At 42.8% G+C, this 19,850-nt stretch overlaps 1 protein-coding gene and 1 pseudogene across 1 annotated transcript; both read right to left on the bottom strand.

Moving 5' to 3' along the window:
• LOC123409267 overlaps positions 1-14,939 on the bottom strand; it is a 65,591-nt pseudogene extending 50,652 nt beyond the window's left edge.
• Positions 14,940-18,538: 3,599 nt separating this feature from the next.
• On the bottom strand, positions 18,539-19,573 carry LOC123412976 (MADS-box transcription factor ANR1-like). The gene has a single exon (XM_045105926.1). The coding sequence runs from the start codon at positions 19,540-19,542 to the stop codon at positions 18,580-18,582; it is 963 nt and encodes a 320-aa protein (XP_044961861.1). The 5' UTR covers positions 19,543-19,573; the 3' UTR covers positions 18,539-18,579.
• Positions 19,574-19,850: the final 277 nt, after the last annotated feature.

Genomic DNA, 19,850 nt, shown 5'->3' with positions numbered 1-19,850 from the left:
TCAACGAGCTAGTCAACTAGAGGCTTACTAGGGATAGTGTTTTGTCTATGTATCCACACAAGTATTGTGTTTCCAATCAATACAATTATAGCATGGATAATAAACGATTATCATGAACTAATAAATATAATAATAACTATTTTATTATTGCCTCTAGGGTATATTTCCAACAGTCTCCCACTTGCACTAGAGTCAATAATCTAGTTCACATCACCATGTGATTCCAACGAATCCAACACCTATATAGTTATGGGGTCTGATCACGTCTTGCTCGTGAGAGAGGTTTTAGTCAACGGTTCTAAAACTTTCAGATCCGTGCGTTCTTTACAAATCTTTATGTCATCTTATAGATGCTGCTACTACGTGCTATTCGGAAATGCTCCAAATATCTACTATATGAATCTGTTTCACTACTCATAGTTATTCGGATTAGTGTCAAAGCTTGCATCGATGTAACCCTTTACGACGAACTCTTTAACCACCTCCATAATCGAGAAAAATTCCTTAGTCCATTTGTTACTAAGGATAAATTTTGACCGCTGCTAGTGATTCAATCATGGATCACTCTCTGTACCTCTCAACAGACTTTGAGTCAAGGCACACATCAGGTGCGGTACACAGCATGGCATACTTTAGATTCTACGGCTAAGGCATAGAAGACGACCTTCGTCTATTCTCTTTATTCTGCCGTGGTCGGATTTTGAGTCTTACTCAAATTCACACCTTACAACGCAACCAAGAACTCCTTCTTTACTAATCTATTTTGAACTCCTTCAAAAACTTGTCAAGGCATGCATCTTGTTGAAACTTCTATTAAGCGCTTACGATCTATCTCCATAGATCTTTGATGCTCAACGTTCAAGTAGCGCAATCTAGGTATTCCTTTGAAAAACTCCTTTCAAACAACCTTGTATGCTTTACAGAAATTCTACATTACTTCTGATCCACAATATGTCAACCACATATACTTATCAGAAATTATATAGTGCTCCCACTCACTTCTTTGGAAATACAAGTTTCTCATAAACCTTGTACAAACCCAAAATCTTTGATCATCTCATCAAAGTGTATATTCCAACTCCGAGATGCTTACACCAGTCCATTGAAGGATCACTGGAGCTTGCATACTTGCTAGTATCTTTAGGATCGACAAAACCTTTTGGTTGTATCACATACAATGTTTTCTCAAGGAAACCGTCGAGAAAACAATGTTTTGACATCCTACATGCAGTATTTCAAAAATAATGCAGCAACTACTAACATAATTCTAACAGACATTCAACATCGCTACGAGTGAGAAAGTCTCATCATAGTCAACTGTTTGATCTTGTCGGAAACATCTTTGCGACAAGTCGAGCTTTTCTTAATAGTGACTTATCACCATCATCGTCTGTCTTCCTTTTAAAGATTCATCTTTACTCAATAGTCCTATGAACATCAAGTAGTTCTTCCAAAGTCTACACTTTGTTTTCATACATGGATCCTCTCTCGGATTTCATGGCCTCCAGCCATTTGTCGGAATCCGGGCCCACCATTGCTTTCTCCATAACTCGTAGGTTCACTGTTGCTCAACAACATGACCTCGAAGACAGGGTTACTGTACCACTCTGTAGTAGCACGCGACCTTGTCAACCTACGAGGCTTGTAGTAACTTGATCCGATGCTCGATGATCACCATCATCAGCTTTCACTTCAATTGGTGTAGGCGCCACAGGAACAATTTCCTGCGCCTTGCTACACACTGGTTGAAGTGATGGTTCAATAACCTCATCAAGTTCTACTACCCTCCCACTCAATTGTTTCGAGAGAAACCTTTCCTCGAGAAATGATCCGTTTATAGAAACAAACACTTTGCTTTCGGATCTGAGATAGGAGATGTACCCAACTGTTTTGGATATCCTATGAAGATGCATTTATCCGCTTTGGTTCGAGCTTATCAGACTGAAACTTTTTCACATAAGTGTCGAAGCCCCAAACTTTCAAGAAACGACAGTTTAGATTTCTCTAAACCTCAATCTATACTGTATCATCTCAACGGAAATACGCGGTGCCCTATTTAAAGTGAATGTGGTTGTCTCTAATGCTTAACCCATAAACGATAGTGGTATTTCGATAAGAGACATCATAGCAAGCACCATACCAAATAGTGTGTGGCTATGACGTTCAGACACATCATCACACTATGATGTTCTAGGTGGCATGAACTGCGAAACAATTTCCACATTGTCTTAACTGCGTACCAAAACTCGTAACTCAGATATTCATTTCTATGATCATATCGTAGACAGTTTATCCTCTTGTTACGACGAACTTCACTCTGAAACGGATTTGAACTTTTCAACATTTCAGATTTGTGATTCATTAAGTAAATACTCCTGTATCTACTCAAATCGTCAGTGAAGTAAGAACATAATGATATCCACTGCATGCCTCAGCACCCGTTGGACTGCATACATCAAAATGTATCACTTCCAACAAGTTACTATCTTATTTCATCTCAATGAAAACAAGGCCTTGCTCATGTGGTATGATTTGCATGTCACTAGTGATTCGAAATCAGGTGAGTACAAAGATCCATCAGCATGGAGCCTCTTCATGCAATTTATACTAACATGACTCAAGAGGCAGTGCCACAAGTAAGTGGTACTATCATCATTAACTCGTATCTTTTGGCACCAATATTATGAACATGTGTAACACTACGATCGAGATTCAATAAACCATTGAAGGTGATTTATTCAAGAAAATAGAGTAACCATTATTCTCTTTAAATGAATAATCGTATTGCAATAAACACGATCCAATCATGTTCATGCTTAACGCAGGCACCAAATAACAATTATTTAGGTTTAACACCAATCCCGATGGTAGAGGGAGCGTGCGACGTTTGATCATATCAACCTTGGAAACACTTCCAACACGTATCGTCACCTCGCCTTTAACTAGTCTCCGTTTATGCCGTAGCTTTCATTTCGTGTCACTAATCACTTAGCAACCGAACCGGTATCTAATACCCTCGTGCTACTAGGAGCAATAGTAAAGTACAAATCAACATCATGTATATCAAATATACTTCTCTCTCGACTTTTGCCAGCCCACTTATCTACCAAGTATCTAGAGTTGCTCCGCCTCAGTGACTGTTCCCCTCATTACAGAAGCACTTAGTCTCGGGTTTGGGTTTAATCTTGGGTCTCTTCATTAGCGCAGCAACTGTTTTGCCGTTTCACGAAGTATCCTTTCTAGACCTCGCCTTTCTCGAAACTTAGTGGTTTTACTAACCATCAACTATTGATGCTCCTTCTTGATTTCTACTTTCGCAGTGTCAAACATCGCGGATCGCTCAAGGATCATTGTATCTATCCTTGATATGTTATAGTTCATCACGAAGCTCTCACAGCTTGGTGGCAGTGACTTTGGAGAACCATCACTATCTCATCTGGAAGATTAACTCCCACTTGATTCAAGTGATTGTCGTACTCACACAATCTGAGCACACGCTCAACGATTGAGCTTTTCTCCTTTACTTTGTGGACAAAGAATCTTGTCGGAGGTCTCGTACCTCTTAACAAGGGCACAAGCATGAAATCACAATTTCATCTCTTTAGAACATCACTTATGTTCCGTGACATTTTAAAACGTTTTCGGCGCCTTGCTTCTAAGCCATTAAGTATTTTGCACTGAACTATCGTGTAGTCATCAGAAACGTGTATGTCGGATGTTCACAGCATCCACAGACAACGCTCGAGGTGCAGCACACCGAGTGGTGCATTAAGGACATAAGCCTTTTTTGCAGCAACGAGGACAATCCTCGGTTTTACAGACTTAGTCTGCAAAGTTTGCTACTATCAACTTTCAACTAAATTTTCTCTAGGAACATATAAATAACAGTAGAGCTATAGCACAAGCTACATCGTAATTCGCAAAAACCATTAGACTATGTTCATGATAATTAGTTCAATTAATCATATTACTTAAGAACTCCCACTCAAAAAGTACATCTCTCTAGTCATTTGAGTGGTACATGATCCAAATCCACTATCTCAAGTCCGATCATCACGTGAGTCGAGAATAGTTTCAGTGGTAAGCATCTCTATGCTAATCATATCAACTATACGATTCATGCTCGACCTTTCGGTCTCATGTGTTCCGAGGCCATGTCTGCACATGCTAGGCTCGTCAAGCTTAACCCGAGTGTTCCGCGTGCGCAACTGTTTTGCACCCGTTGTATGTGAACGTTGAGTCTATCACACCCGATCATCACGTGGTGTCTCGAAACGATGAACTGTAGCAACGGTGCACAGTCGGGGAGAACACAATTTCATCTTGAAATTTTAGTGAGAGATCACCTCATAATGCTACCGTCGTTCTAAGCAAAAAAAGGTGCATAAAAGGATTAACATCACATGCAATTCATAAGTGACATGATATGGCCATCATCATGTGCTTTTTGATCTCCATCACCAAAGCACCGGCAGGATCTTCTTGTCACCGGCGTCACACCATGATCTCCATCATCATGATCTCCATCAACGTGTCGCCATCGGGGTTGTCGTGCTACTCATGCTATTACTACTAAAGCTACGTCCTAGCAAAATAGTAAACGCATCTGCAAGCACAACGTTAGTTATAAAGACAACCCTATGGCTCCTGCCGGTTGCCGTACCATCGACGTGCAAGTCGATATTAACTATTACAACATGATCATCTCATACATCCAATATATCACATCACATCGTTGGCCATATCACATCACAAGCATACCCTGCAAAAACAAGTTAGACGTCCTCTAATTTTGTTGTTGCATGTTTTACGTGGTGACCATGGGTATCTAGTAGGATCGCATCTTACTTACGCAAACACCACAACGGAGATATATGGGTTGCTATTTAACCACATCCAAGGACCTCCTCGGTCAAATCCGATTCAACTAAAGTTGGAGAAACCGACACTTGCCAGTCATCTTTGAGCAACGGAGTTACTCGTAACGATGAAAACAGTCTCTCGTAAGCGTACGAGTAATGTCGGTCCAAGCCGCTTCAATCCAACAATACCGCGGAATCAAGAAAAGACTAAGGAGGGCAGCAAAACACACATCACCGCCCACAAAAACTTTTGTGTTCTACTCGAGAAGACATCTACGCATGAACCTAGCTCATGATGCCACTGTTGGGGAACGTCGCCTCAGAACGAACAATGAAAAAGGCGTCGAGCGGGTGCAAGCTCGAGGAGCTAGGAAGGATGGAAGAAAGCTTGACCGTTTTTTCACTGAACTACTCGAACTTTTTGTTAGAAAAAGCGGAAATAGCGCATGGGAAACAAAAAATTTCCTACGCGCACGAAGACCTATCATGGTGATGTCCATCTACGAGAGGGGATGAGTGATCTACGTACCCTTGTAGATCGTACAACAGAAGCGTTAGTGAACACTGTTGATGTAGTGGAACGTCCTCACGTCCCTCGATCCACCCCGCGAACAATCCCGCGATCAGTCCCACGATCTAGTACCGAACGGACGGCACCTCCGCGTTCAGCACACGTACAGCTCGACGATGATCTCGGCCTTCTTGATCCAGCAAGAGAGACGGAGAGGTAGAAGAGTTCTCCGGCAGCGTGACAGCGCTCCGGAGGTTGGTGATGACCTTGTCTCAGCAGGGCTCCGCCCGAGCTTCGCAGAAACGCGATCTAGAGGAAAAACCGTGGAGGTATGTGGTCGGGCTGCCGTGGGAAAGTCGTCTCAAATCAGCCCCAATACCTCCGTATATATAGGTGGGAGGGAGGGGACCTTGCCTTGGGGCTCAAGGAGCCCCAAGGGGGTCGGCCGAGTCCAAGGGGGGAGGACTCGCCCCCCCCCCCCCCCCAAACCGAGTTTGGACTTGGTTTGGTGGGAGGGAGTCCCCCTTCCTTCCCACCTCCTCCTTTTTTTTTCCTTTTCTCTCTTGATTTTCTCTCCTTGGCGCATAGAGCCCTTTTGGGCTGTCCCACCAGCCCACTAAGGGCTGGTGTGCCACCCTCAAGGCCTATGGGCTTCCCCGGGGTGGGTTGCCCCCCCGGTTAACTCCCGGAACCCATTCGTCATTCCCGGTACATTCCCGGTAACTCCGAAAACCTTCCGGTAATCAAATGAGGTCATCCTATATATCAATCTTCGTTTCCGGACTATTCTGGAAACCCTCGTGACGTCCGTGATCTCATCCGGGACTCCGAACAACATTCGGTAACCAACCATATAACTCAAATACGCATAAAACAACGTCGAACCTTAAGTGTGCAGACCCTACGGGTTCGAGAACTATGTAGACATGACCCGAGAGACTCCTCGGTCAATATCCAATAGCGGGACCTGGATGCCCATATTGGATCCTACATATTCTACGAAGATCTAATCGTTTGAACCTCAGTGCCAAGGATTCATATAATCCCATATGTCATTCCCTTTGTCCTTCGGTATGTTACTTGCCCGAGATTCGATCGTCAGTATCCGTATACCTATTTCAATCTCGTTTATCGGCAAGTCTCTTTACTCGTTCCGTAATACAAGATCCTGCAACTTACACTAAGTCACATTGCTTGCAAGGCTTTTGTGTGATGTTGTATTACCGAGTGGGCCCCGAGATACCTCTCCGTCACACGGAGTGACTAATCCGAGTCTCGATCCATACTAACTCAACAAACACTTTTGGAGATACCTGTAGAGCATCTTTATAGTCACCCAGTTACGTTGCGACGTTTGATACACACAAAGCATTCCTCCGGTGTCCGTGAGTTATATGATCTCATGGTCATAGGAACAAATACTTGACACGCAGAAAACAGTAGCAACAAAATGACACGATCAACATGCTATGTCTATTAGTTTGGGTCTAGTCCATCACATGATTCTCCTAATGATGTGATCCCGTTATCAAGTGACAACACTTCCCTATGGCCAGGAAACCTTGACCATCTTTGATCAACGAGCTAGTCAACTAGAGGCTTACTAGGGACAGTGTTTTGTCTATGTATCCACACAAGTATTGTGTTTCGATAATAAACGATTATCGTGAACTAAGAAAAATAATAATAACTAATTTATTATTGCCTCTAGGGCATATTTCCAACACATCTAACTTTCGAAGCATCAATGTCACTAGACATTCTATCAACGCTCCTAGCCTAATCGTCAATTTTGAGTAGTTTTTCCTCTATGGACGCATTGAAAATCCTTTGTGAGTTGATAAATTATTTGATATTACTCTCTATATCAGAGGGTAATCTATTGTAATTTCCATGAGTATTGTTGTAGGAGTTGCGAAAGTTATTAGAGGGGTTGCTAGGAAAAGGCCTTGGGCATTAGACTTGTATCCACTATAGACCAGGGCATCGAGGTCTCCTCCATACCTCATCATGTCAAGTGAATCCTCTTGTTGCTGCGGCCGGGCCTCAAACATTGTCAGAGGCCCCATGTCCATGCCAGTAGTGACGTAAGGAATTGGCGATGGCACCTGATACATCGCTGAAGACTCCATGTCCATGTTGTGATTGATGTATGGCGCCAATGGTGGTGCCTGATAAGTCGATGGTGACTACATGTGCATGTAGTTGGTGACGTATGGAGTTGGTGGTGGTGCGTGATACATTGACGGAGGCCCCATGTCCATGTTGTTGGTGACGTATGGCTCCTCAGGCTGGAAGACCGGAGGTTGGCCACTAATTTTTGTGATGCTTTCCCCCGTGCTTTGGAGAATAACCTCTAGCTTTAGGCCAACATTCGTGAGATCCTTGACGTTGAGGCCATCGAGGCTCGTGAGGTTGCTTTCGAGCTGGCCTTGTGTAGGAGGATTCTGGTCTCGTTGTCTTGGCAGACCCCATGGAATTTGTCTCCCTTGGCCAGGAGCTTGCTAAAGTGTTGGCTGAGAAAGTCTTCGTGATTCACCGTCTTCTTGAACCATCTTAGCACTCAACGAGTTAATTTCTTCTATAGCGTGTACCTTCTTACTAGTAGGTGACCTTTCAGTGTGCCACTGAGAGTAGTTCGTCATGATATTATCTAGGAGTTTTGTGGCTTCTCCTAACGTGATTTCCATGAATGTTCCACCGGAGGCGGAGTCCATGATGTTTCTAGAAGCGAAATTCAAGCCAGCGTAGAAGATTTGTATAATCATCCAAAGACTCAAGCCATGAGCGGGACAATTTCTAATCATCAATTTCATCCTCTCCCAAGATTGTGCAACATGTTCATGATCAATTTGGTTAAAATTCATGATATCATTATGGAGAGAGATAATCTTAGCCGACGGAAAATACTTGGATATGTAAGCATCTTTGCACTTATTCCAAGAATCAATACTATTTTTGGGCAAAGAGAAAACCAAGTTTATGCTCGATCTCGCAACGAGAAAGGAAAAAGCTTCAATTTAATCACATCATTATCCACATCTTTCTTCTTTTGCAGATCGCAAAGCTCAATGAAGGTATTAAGATGGGATGCGGCATCTTCACTAGGAAGGTCGGAGAATTGCTCTTTCATAACAAGATTCAGCAAAGCAGCATTGATTTTGTATGATTCCGCACTAGAGGCGGGAGCAATCGGAGTACTAATAAAATCATTATTATTAGTATTCGAGAAGTCACAAAGTTTGGTGTTTTCAGTCATGGTGACTTCAGCAAGCAAGCACACAAGCGAACAAAGATCAAGCGAGAGAAAAGGGCGAACGAAAAACGCAAACGGAAAAGGCAAATATTTTTTTGTAAATTTTTGTTTTTCAGAAGTGGGGGAGAGGAAAACGAGGGGCAAAAAAGTAAATGCAAGAGATGAGTTTGGGACACTTACTTGGATGAGTTCTTGACTTGATCCTCCCCGGCAACGGCGTCAGAAATCCTTCTGCTACGGCGACAGAATTCTTTTGTCGTCTCTTGAGCTTGCGTTGGTTTTTCCCTTGAAGAGGAAAGGGCGATGCAACACAGGATCAATAAGTATTTCCCTCAGTTTGAGAACCAAGGTATCAATCCAGTAGGAGAATCTCGTCATGTCTAGACTGCCTGCACAAACACAAAAGAGCTTGCACCCAACGCTATAAAAGGGTTGTCAATCCCTTCAAGATTGATTGCAAAGTGAGCTCTGAAGACGGAAAGTGCAATAAAGTAAAAGTGTAAGGCTGAAAATATGGTGTGAAGTAGACCCGGGGGCCATAGTGTTCGCTACAGGCTTCTCTCCAAATAGCAAATATTATGGAGGGTGAACAAATTACTGTCGAGCAATTGATAGAACCGCGCAAAGTCATGACGATATCTAAGGAAATGATCATACATATAGGCATCACGTCCGAGACAAGTAGACCGATACTTTCTGCATCTACTACTATTACTCCACACATCGACCGCTATCCAGCATGCATCTAGTGTATTGAGTTCATGACGAACAGAGTAATGCTTTAAGCAAGATGACATGAAGATCACAATTCATCGGATCTCGACAAACACACCGCAAAAGAAGATTACATCGGATAGATCTCCATGAAGATCATGGAGAAATTTGTATTGAAGATCCAAGAGAGAGAAGAAGCCATCTAGTTACTATGTATGGACCCTTAGGTATATGGTGAACTACTCACTCATCATCGGAGAGGTCATCCTGTTGATGAAGAAGCCCTCCGTATCCGAATCCCCCCTCCGGCAGGGCACCAAAACGTTCCCCACATGGGATCTTGTGGAGACAGAAGCTTGCGGCGGCGGAAAAGTACTTTCGGTGATCTCTTAATTTTTTTCTGGAATTATTGGGAATATATAGGCGAAAGACCTAGGGCAGAGGTGGCCCAGGGAGCCCACAAGCCTGGGAGGCGCAAGCCCCCCTGGCCGTGACTAGGGTTCTTGTGGGGTCCCTGGTGGCCCACTGCCTTGCTTCTCAAGCTTCGTGATCTTCTTCTGTTTCGGAAAAATCTTTTTGGAAGTTTTATTCCGTTTGGACTCCGTTTAAAATCCTCCTCTAAAAAGGGTCAAAAACACGGAAAAAACAGGAACTGGCACTTGGCACTGAGTTAATAGGTTAGTCCCAAAAAAGATATAAAAGGCATACAAAACATCCAAAATTTGACAGGATAATAGCATGAAACCATAAAAAATTATAGATACGTTGGAGACGTATCAGATTCCTCATAGTGATCAACAGATGTAAATCCCAAGTGACTCAGAGAATAGAGCTATGCCTCCCCGGCAACGGCGCCAGAAAAAGGTCTTGATAACCCACAAGTATAGGGGATCGCAATAGTTTTCGAGGGTAGAGTATTCAACCCAAATTTATTGATTCGACACAAGGGGAAGCCAAAGAATATTCTCGAGTATTAGCAGTTGAGTTGTCAATTCAACCACACCTGAATGATTTAGTATCTGCAGCAAAGTTTCAGTAGCAAAGTAGTGTGATAGTAACGGTAATAGTAGTGACAGCAGTAGCGGTAAAGTAACTTAGCAAGGACGAGTAGGAAAAGACTTGTAGGCATTGGATCGGTGATGGATAATTTTGCCGGATGACACTCATCATGTATCAGTTATAACATAGGGTGATATGTAACTAGCTCCAATTCGTCAATGTAATGTAGGCATGTATTCCGTATTTAGTCATACGTGCTTAGGGAAAAGAACTTGCATCACATCTATTGTCCATCCCTCCCGTGGCAGCAGGGTCCTAATGGAAACTAAGGGATAGTAAGGTCTCCTTTTAATAGAGAACCTGAACAGAGCATTAGCACATAGTGAATACATGAACTCCTCATACTATGGTCATCTCTGGGAGTGGATCCGGCTATTGTCACTCCGGGGTTGCCGGGTCATAACACATAGTAGGTGACTACAACTTGCAAGATAGGATCAAGAACACACATGTATTGATGAAAACATAATAGCTTCAGATCTGAAATCATGGCACTCGGGCCCTAATGACAAGCATTAAGCATAGCAACGTAGTCGCAACATCAATCTCTGAACATAGTGGATACTAGGGATGAAACCCCATCAAAACTAACTCGATTACATGATAGATCTCATCCAACCCATCACCATCCAGCAAGCCTACGATGAGATTACTCACGAACGATGAAGATCATCATGGAATTGGCGATGAAGGATGGTTGGTGATGACGACGGTGTCGATTTCCCCTCTCCGGAGCCCAACGGACTCCAGATCTTCCCTCCAGAGGAAGAACAGGTGGTGGCAGCGGCTCTGTATCGTGAAACGTGATGAACTCTCCTTTCTTAATTTTTTCTGGGCGAAAGAGAATATATAGAGCTGGAGTTGGAGGCTGCAGAGCCACGAGGGCCTCACAAGCCTGCTAGGCGCGACTAGGGGGGCCCGCGCCTCCTGGGCTTGTGGGCTCCTCGCTCCACGTCTCCAGGTAATTCTTGCGCCAGTATTTTTTATATATTCCACAAAAAATTCTCGTAGATTTCCAGGTCATTCCGAGAACTTTTATTTCTGCGCAAAAACAACACCATGGCAATTTTGCTGAAAACAGCGTCAGTCCTGGTTAGCTCCATTCAAATCATGCAAATTAGAGTCCAAAACAAGGGCAAAAGAGTTTGGAAAAGTGGTTATGATGGAGACGTATCAGCGCCACACCATGATATCCATCATCATGATCTCCATCAACGTGTCGCCATCGAGGTTGTCGTGCTACTTATGCTATTACTACTAAAGCTATGTCCTAGCAATATAGTAAACGCATCTGCAAACACAAACGTTAGTTTAAAGACAACCCTATGGCTCCTGCCGATTGACGTACCATCGACGTGCAAGTCGATATTAACTATTACAACATGATCATCTCATACATCCAATATATCACATCACGTCATTGGCCATAAGATATCACAAGCATACCCTGCAAAAACAAGTTAGACGTCCTCTAATTTGTTGCTGCATGTTTTACGTGGCTGCTAGGGGTATCTAGTATGATCGCATCTTACTTACACAAAAACCACAACGGAGATGTGCAAATTACTATTTAACCTCTCCAAGGACCGCCTCGGTCAAAACCAATTCAACTAAAGTTTAAGAAACCGACACCCGCCAGTCATCTTTATGCAACGAGGTTGCATGTTAATCGATGAAACCAGTCTCTCGTAAGCGTACGAGTAATGTCGGTCCGGGCCGCTTCAATCCAACAATACCGCTGAATCGAGAAAGGACTAAGGAGGGCAGCAAATCGAACTCTACAAAACATTTTGTGTTCTACTCGAGATAACATCTACGCATGAACCTAGCTCATGATGCCATTGTCGGGGAACGTTGAATGGGAAACAAAAAATTTCCTACGCACACGAAGACCTATCATGGTGATGTCCATCTATGAAAGGAGATTTGGATCTACGTACCCTTGTAGATCGCATAGCAGGAAGCGTTAAGAAACGCGGTTGATGTAGTGGAACGTCTTAACGTCCCTCGAACCGCCCCACAAACCGTCCCATGAACCGTCCCACGATTCGTTCCGATCTAGTGCCGAACACACGGCACCTCCACGTTCAGCAAACGTTCAGCTCGACGATGATCTCGGCCTTCTTGATCCAGCAAGCAAGATGGAGAAGTAGATGAGTTCTCTGGCAGCATGATGTCGCTCCGGTGGTGGTGATGATCTACTCCTGCACGGCTCCGCCCGAGCTCCGCAGAAATGCGATCTAGAGGTAGAACTATGTCGTTTAGGGTTGAATTGCACGTGGCAAAAGTTGTCTCAAATCAGCCTTAAAATACCACTATATATAGAAGGGAGGGGAAGGGGCTTGCCTTGAGGGCCAAGCCCTCAAGGGGTGCGCCGACGCTAGGAGGAGGAGGACTCCTCCTCCAATTCGGTTTGGGGAAGGAGGAGTCCTCCTCTTCCTTCCCACCTCCCCTTTTTTCCTTTTTCCTTTTATTTTATTTTGGTATTTCTTTAAGTGGCGCCATGGGCCCCTTGGGCTAACTCCACCATCCCACTAGGGACTTGTGGCGCCACCCTAGAGCCTTGGGCTCACACCCGGGTGGGTGGGCCCCTCCCGGTGAACTCCCGGAATCCATTTGTCACTCCTGGTACAGTGCCGGAATTGTCCAAAACTTTCCGGTGACCAAATGAAACTATCCTATATATCAATCTTCGTTTCCGGACCATTCTGGAAACCCTCGTGACGTCCGTGATCGCATCTAGGACTTCGAACAACATTCGGTAACCACACATATAACTCAACTATACTAAAACATCATCGAACCTTAAGTGTGCAGACCCTGCGGGTTCGAGAACTATGTAGACATGCCCCGGGGCACTCCTTGGTCAATACGTAATAGCGGGACCTGGATGCCCATATTGGATCCTACATATTCTCCGAAGATCTTATCGGTTAAATCTCAGTGTCAACAACTCATATAATCCCGTATGTCATTCCCTTTGTCCTTCGGTATGTTACTTGCCCGAGATTCGATCGTCGGTATCCGCATACCTATTTCAATCTCGTTACCGGCAAGTCTCTTTACTCGTTCCGTAATACAAGATCCCGTGACTTACACTTAGTCACATTGCTTGCAAGGCTTGTGTGTGATGTTGTATTACCAAGTGGGCCCCTAGATACCTCTCCGTCACACGGAGTGACAAATCCCAGACTTGATTCATACTAACTCAACGGACACCTTCGGAGATACCTGTAGCGCACATTTATAGTCACCCAGTTACGTTGCGACGTTTGATGCACCCAAGGTATTCCTCCGGTGCTAGTGAGTTATATGATCTCATGGTCATAGGAACAAATACTTGACATGCAGAAAACAATAGCAATAAAACGACACGGTCAATATGCTACGTTCATAGTTTGGGTCTAGTCCATCACATGATTCTCCTAATGATGTGATCCAGTTATCAAGCAACAACACTTTGCACATAGTCAGCAAACCTTGACTATCCTTGATCAACTAGCTAGCCAACTAAAGGCTTGCTAGGGACATTGTTTTGTCTATGTATCCACACATGTATCTATGTTTTCATTCAATACAATTATAGCATGGATAATAAACGATTATCTTTAAATAGAAAATATAATAATAACTATTTATCATTGCCTCTAGGGCATATTTCCAACAGTATTACCTTTCCCACTTGTGTTTTGATCTTTTGCAAACTACAAGGTCGGAGATATTGACAACCTCTCTGTACTCGTTGGGAGCAAAGTTATTTGTTGTGTGTGCAGGTCCACGTCTCCTGCTGACCAGGACTTGCCACACCTACTTGTTGATCCTAGGAGTCCTCCTGGTTCGATAAACCTTACAGTCTTCGTTTAAGGGAGAACTTGCTGACTACATCTCGACCTTCCACTTGGGGTAACCAACGAGGTGCGAGAAGTATACACATCATCTCGTCGTCACTCGTCTCCGGTATTTTTTTCTTTCTAGTATTTTTAATAAATTCCAAAACAAGTCCCCTAACTCTTCATGTCACTTGGAGCTCCACAAAATTTCTATCTTTGTTGTAGCTTTTTTAGGTCAGAATTCCAGCTGTCAATAATCTTCCTCTTGGGGTGTACCTTGCATTTTAAGAGAGAAAAACTTATAATTGCATAATAAAAGGTAATATGACTTCAAAATATAATAAATACAGTGGAAAGACATGATGCAAAATGGACGTATCAGATAGTCATTTAAAATATCAATAAGATCATCTAATTTTAGAAAGAAAGAATAAAATTAAACTTTATAAGAACTACTTAGGTGTTGCCAAATTAGATAAATGAATTGACTTGTCGAGTTACCGCCATCAAGTTATGTTGCCTATCACTTATTTATTAGTCACCTACATCTTCATTGTAGTTCCTCTCATTATTGTAACGCTCGTCAACGTATGTGTGAAACGTGCCCCCGCTCACCTCACCATGTTCTTGCCATTTCAATATTCAGACATGGAATGTAGCATGTTAAACATTAAATAAAGGTCACTTATAAGTAACATGTACCCCATTATCGATTATAACTAGCCATGGGACACCCGGCCCGACCCAACTCGGTCCGACCCAGTGCTGCGTGCGGACCGTGCCTAGGTCTAGATTTTAAGCCTGGAGGTTGGCCCGGGCTGGGCTCGGGCCTTTCATATTCACGATTTAGCAAAGAGGCCCAGTGTTATTCCTGACGGGCTTTTACACTGATGGGTCGGGCTTGGGCCTTATTTCTAGGCCCGGTGCCTGGGTAGGGCTGGGCTTGGACCTGGGTTTTTTGCGTGCAGCATGGTTAGGCCCGATTTGAAGCCCGGTCTCGCCCGACGAATGGTCGGGTATTTTAGCAATGCATTCTTAATTATAGATAGTCAAGGTCACTTGTGGGCTCCAATTCCTATGCTTGATTTCTCTATTCTCTTTCCTCTAGAAGTGAATTAACATTAAAGCACTCATGCATTTCTTCCATCCTGTCACATAAATCTAGCCTTGATGTATGTCCTTAATTTTCCAATTAACTTGAATTTTGAAATCATTTTGAATGATATTGTGACTTTGTTTATCCACTCTAATTTTTGTCATGACCCCCCCCCCCCATTTGAAGTGTGAAAGCATGGAATGATTACATGTTTAGAATTCGCCGATAGTTTAAGGAAACTACAAGCATAGAACTACTTGGTAAACTCAAAGTATATTCAGCTTTTCTCCATGTTACCTACAACTCTAGCCATGACTCATATCTTGTTTGCCTTTTGTACTCATTCACCTTATCCCATTATCACGGGTAGTCTTGATACGTCCATTTTGCATCATGATTTCTTATTGATAACTATATTATTCTTGGTCATTATTCTATGATACAATGCTTATGCCTTTTCCCTCTTAATTTACACATACATCACAAAGAGGGAAATTGCCGGAAACTAGAATTGTAGACCTGAAAACCAAGAAAAAGGTTGAAAATTATTTGGACTCCAAATGACTTGAAACTTCACGAGGATTTTTTGTTGAATATATCTGAATTTATGCAACAAGGAAGTACAGGAGGAGGGGCCACCTATTGGTGCCAAGCCAACAGGGCGCGCCTGCCCCGTAGGCACGCCCTGATGGCTTGGCAGGCCCAAAGGCGGCCTCTGACCCCCCTCTTATGCTATATGATGGGTTTTGACCTAGGAAAAAATTAAGAAGATACTTTCAGGACGAAGTGTTGTCGTCTCAAGGCAGAAACCTGGACACATGCCCTTTTGCTCTCTAGTAGAGAGATTCTGCTGGGGAAAGTCACCTCTCGGAGGGGGAAATTGAAGCCATCATCATCACCTCTGGGAGGGCCAATATTCATTAACATCTTCTCAAACCCTAGTTCATCTGTTGTATTCAATCTTTGTCTCAAAACCTCAGATTGGTACATGTGGGTTACTAGTAGTTTTGATTACTTCTTGTAGTTAATGATTGTTGGTTTTCTTGATGGAATATAATATGTGAGTAGTTGCTTTTGTTCTCGGGGACATGGGAGAAGTCTAGTTATAAGTAATCGTGTGAAGTTGGTATTCATTCGATAGTTTGTGTGTTGTTGCTTCCTTTAGTGGTGTCATGTGAACGTCGACCACATGAAACTTCAGCATATTTTGGGCCTAAGGGAAGGCATTGTAGATAAATAAGTAGATGATGAGTTGCTAGAGTGATATAAGCCTAATCCCTAGTTTGTTCATTATTTTATAAGGAGGTGATTTGGATTATATGTTTCATGCTATGGTTAGATTTATCTTAATTATTCTTTCGTACTTGAGGATGCTTGCGAGATGGGGCAATCATAAGTGGGTTGCTTATTCAACTAATAACAACACCTTAGCACCGGTCCGCCCACATATCAAATTACGAAAGTAACAAACGTGAATCGACTCAACATGATGAACATGACTAGATAGAAATTCTCATGTGTACTTGAGAGTGTTTTCCTCTATATAAGAGAACTTCTAGGCTTGTCGTTTGCTAGAAAAAAGGACTGGGACACCTTGCTGCACACTTGCTACTCTTGTTAATTGTTACCTGTTACCAATTATCTTGCTATAAAACTATATATCACTATTAATCACAACACTTGTAGTCAATACCTTGCCGAAAACTGTTTATCGTTTCCTTTTGCTCCTCATTGGGTTCGATATTCTTACTTATCGCAAGGACTACGATTGATCCCCAATACTCGTGGGTCGTCAAGTCCCACTAAATTTGCCATCATATTCTCATCATGCTAGGCCTTGAACATTATTGAAGCAATCCTACATCTCCTACAGACTCTTTTGCACATTCATTTACTTATATACCATATGAAGAGAAAGCGTCAAATGTAGATTTGAACATCAAGTAGAAAGAGGAATTTGTTGGTTATAATAGAAATGTGTATGATTATGCTAGACCACTAGGAATGGATACACGTGGATGAAGGAATATAAAGTTTCTCAATAGTTGGAAAGGGATGCATTTTCTCTACGTAGGATGACATATCCTTACCAATTATGTGCTTTCTAATATGATTATTTAGATGATGTGTTTCTTCAAAGTGAAAAACTGGAGTTTAAAGTATTTATGTGGTTGCTTATTTACAATAGGCTTAATACACCAAATATGCAAAAGTGGAGAAAATTTAATGTGAATAGCATTCATGCTTACATCCTATTTACTGTTGACGTACAAACCATTTTCATTCGCCCTTTAGAATTTCTTGTTGGATACTCCTTTCTAGTTGCCTCCGAATGACTTGCGGATTAATTCAGTATTGGACTAAACTTGTGTTTACTAAATCAAAATATTTGTTATAATAGCTTAGAACATTACGAAGGAGCTCATTAATTTCATTTTCAAAGGTACTACGCCTTAGAGATTGGCATCGAGAGAAGTCACCACATATGTATTATCCATAAGTAATTACTCAAACTTCTTACCAAGGATGAGGCATGGCATGATATATTCGGTACTAAATATACGAGCTCTAAGGTTCTGTCCTAGGTCTAGAGGAAAACCGAGGACTCCCACCTTTCGGTTGTTTTTGGTGAAGCAAACACGACTCTTTTTCTGGTCTAAAACTATCACTATCAAGGACAACTCACATGTTAGGTTTTGGCGGGACTTGTGGTTGGGAAATGACCCCACTTAGGATACAGTACACAGGAAGCATTTTACAATAGAATTGGTGATCTTTAAGGTGTTCTTTACCTAACATGGATGAAGGTGTGATCATCGGATCAGTCTTCCGTTTCTCGAAGTTTTTCTTTTTTTTTGTGTCAAACAATGTCACGTGTTTTAACTTTCCTAGAACTATGATATATTTGTATAGGTTGTGTGCATCTAGCTATGCAGACATCGGGAGTGAACTCTTCATGGTTGTATAACTTCACGCGACGTTAAGAGTAAACAAAAACTATCAAAAAAGGTGTGCGTGACAACACATGCATGTTTACACAAAGAGTAGGTGCAACATAGAAGTTAGAACAAGCTAAATAGAGGAGATCAAACAAATAGATCATTGACCACATCCATAATAACAATTCCAATGACTAAATGAAATATGCTTTCACTCAAATAGCAAACCAAGACTAGATGTCTCTTATTATTGATGGGATTGCATGTAAAGATCCTCTCCTTGCTTTCATTTTTTAACCATTGTCTCATGACTTACATTGGGGGGAAATGACTCGAAGAAGACGCTTCGGGATCAGCGCCACCGAACTGCCAACCAAACCCCACCTCAAACGACTTCTTCGGAATATCACCACTAGAGAAGCCAGTGCTTGTGTCATTACAACCATTAGACTTGTATCCACTATAGACCAGGGCATTGAGGTCTCCTCCATACCTCATCATGTCAAGTGAATCCTCTTGTTGCTGCGGTCGGGCCTCAAACATTGTCAGAGGCCCCATGTCCATGCCAGTAGTGACGTAAGGAATTGGCGATGGCGCCTGATACATCGCTGAAGACTCCATGTCCATGTTGTGATTGATGTATGGCGCCAATGGTGGTGCCTGATAAGTCGATGGTGACTCCATGTGCATGTAGTTGGTGACGTATGGAGTTGGTGGTGGTGCGTGATACATTGACGGAGGCCCCATGTCCATGTTGTTGGTGACGTATGGCTCCTCAGGCTGGAAGACTGGAGGTTGGCCACTAATTTTTGTGATGCTTTCCCCCGTGCTTTGGAGGATAACCTCTAGCTTTAGGCCAACATTCGTGAGATCCTCGACGTTGAGGCCATCGAGGCTCGTGAGGTTGCTTTCGAGCATGGCCTTGTGTAGGAGGATTCTGGTCTCGTTGTCCTGGCAGACCCCACGGAATTTGTCTCCCTTGGCCAGGAGCTTGCTAAAGTGTTGGCTGAGAAAGTCTTCGTGATTCACCGTCTTCTTGAACCTCCCCTCTGGCATATTCTTGTACCGAGTCAGTATAGGCACCGCCTCAGCGTGAGATGGGAACACCTTTGGTACCGCCTCACCTTCGCCATACACTAGGACGCATGTTGTGGCATTGCACATGATGGCCAACTCCTCTGCCTTCTTTTGCAAGCCCTCGCGACGCTTCTTTAAAGTAGCGCATCGAGACTTTTTATCGAGGATATACCGAAGGGCCACCTTCTTGCGAGCCATTTCCGACAAAGGGATAAAACGACAAATGAGAGTTGCTTTGTTTTGGTGAGTTGAAAGCATTGTGAGTGGATAGATTTATAGTAGACGTTCAGCCAAGAAGCCCAAGACGACGAAGTTGTAGCTTGCCAATCCAGAAACTTTTAAATGTACGTTGATAGGATAAGGAGGTTCTTCATAAATGCATCATCAAAACATAACATTTTTAAGATTAACACATAGACTACTCATAGTAATCATTCGAGCAAAAAATGCATTAAAAGATTAGTTTCTCTCAAGAGCCGCATGAATCTTTATTAAATGGATATCGT

The sequence above is a fragment of the Hordeum vulgare genome, chromosome 7H, assembly GCF_904849725.1.
Source record: "Hordeum vulgare subsp. vulgare chromosome 7H, MorexV3_pseudomolecules_assembly, whole genome shotgun sequence".
Classification (NCBI taxonomy): Eukaryota; Viridiplantae; Streptophyta; class Magnoliopsida; order Poales; family Poaceae; genus Hordeum; species Hordeum vulgare.
This window is presented reverse-complemented; position numbering and strand designations above follow the sequence as displayed.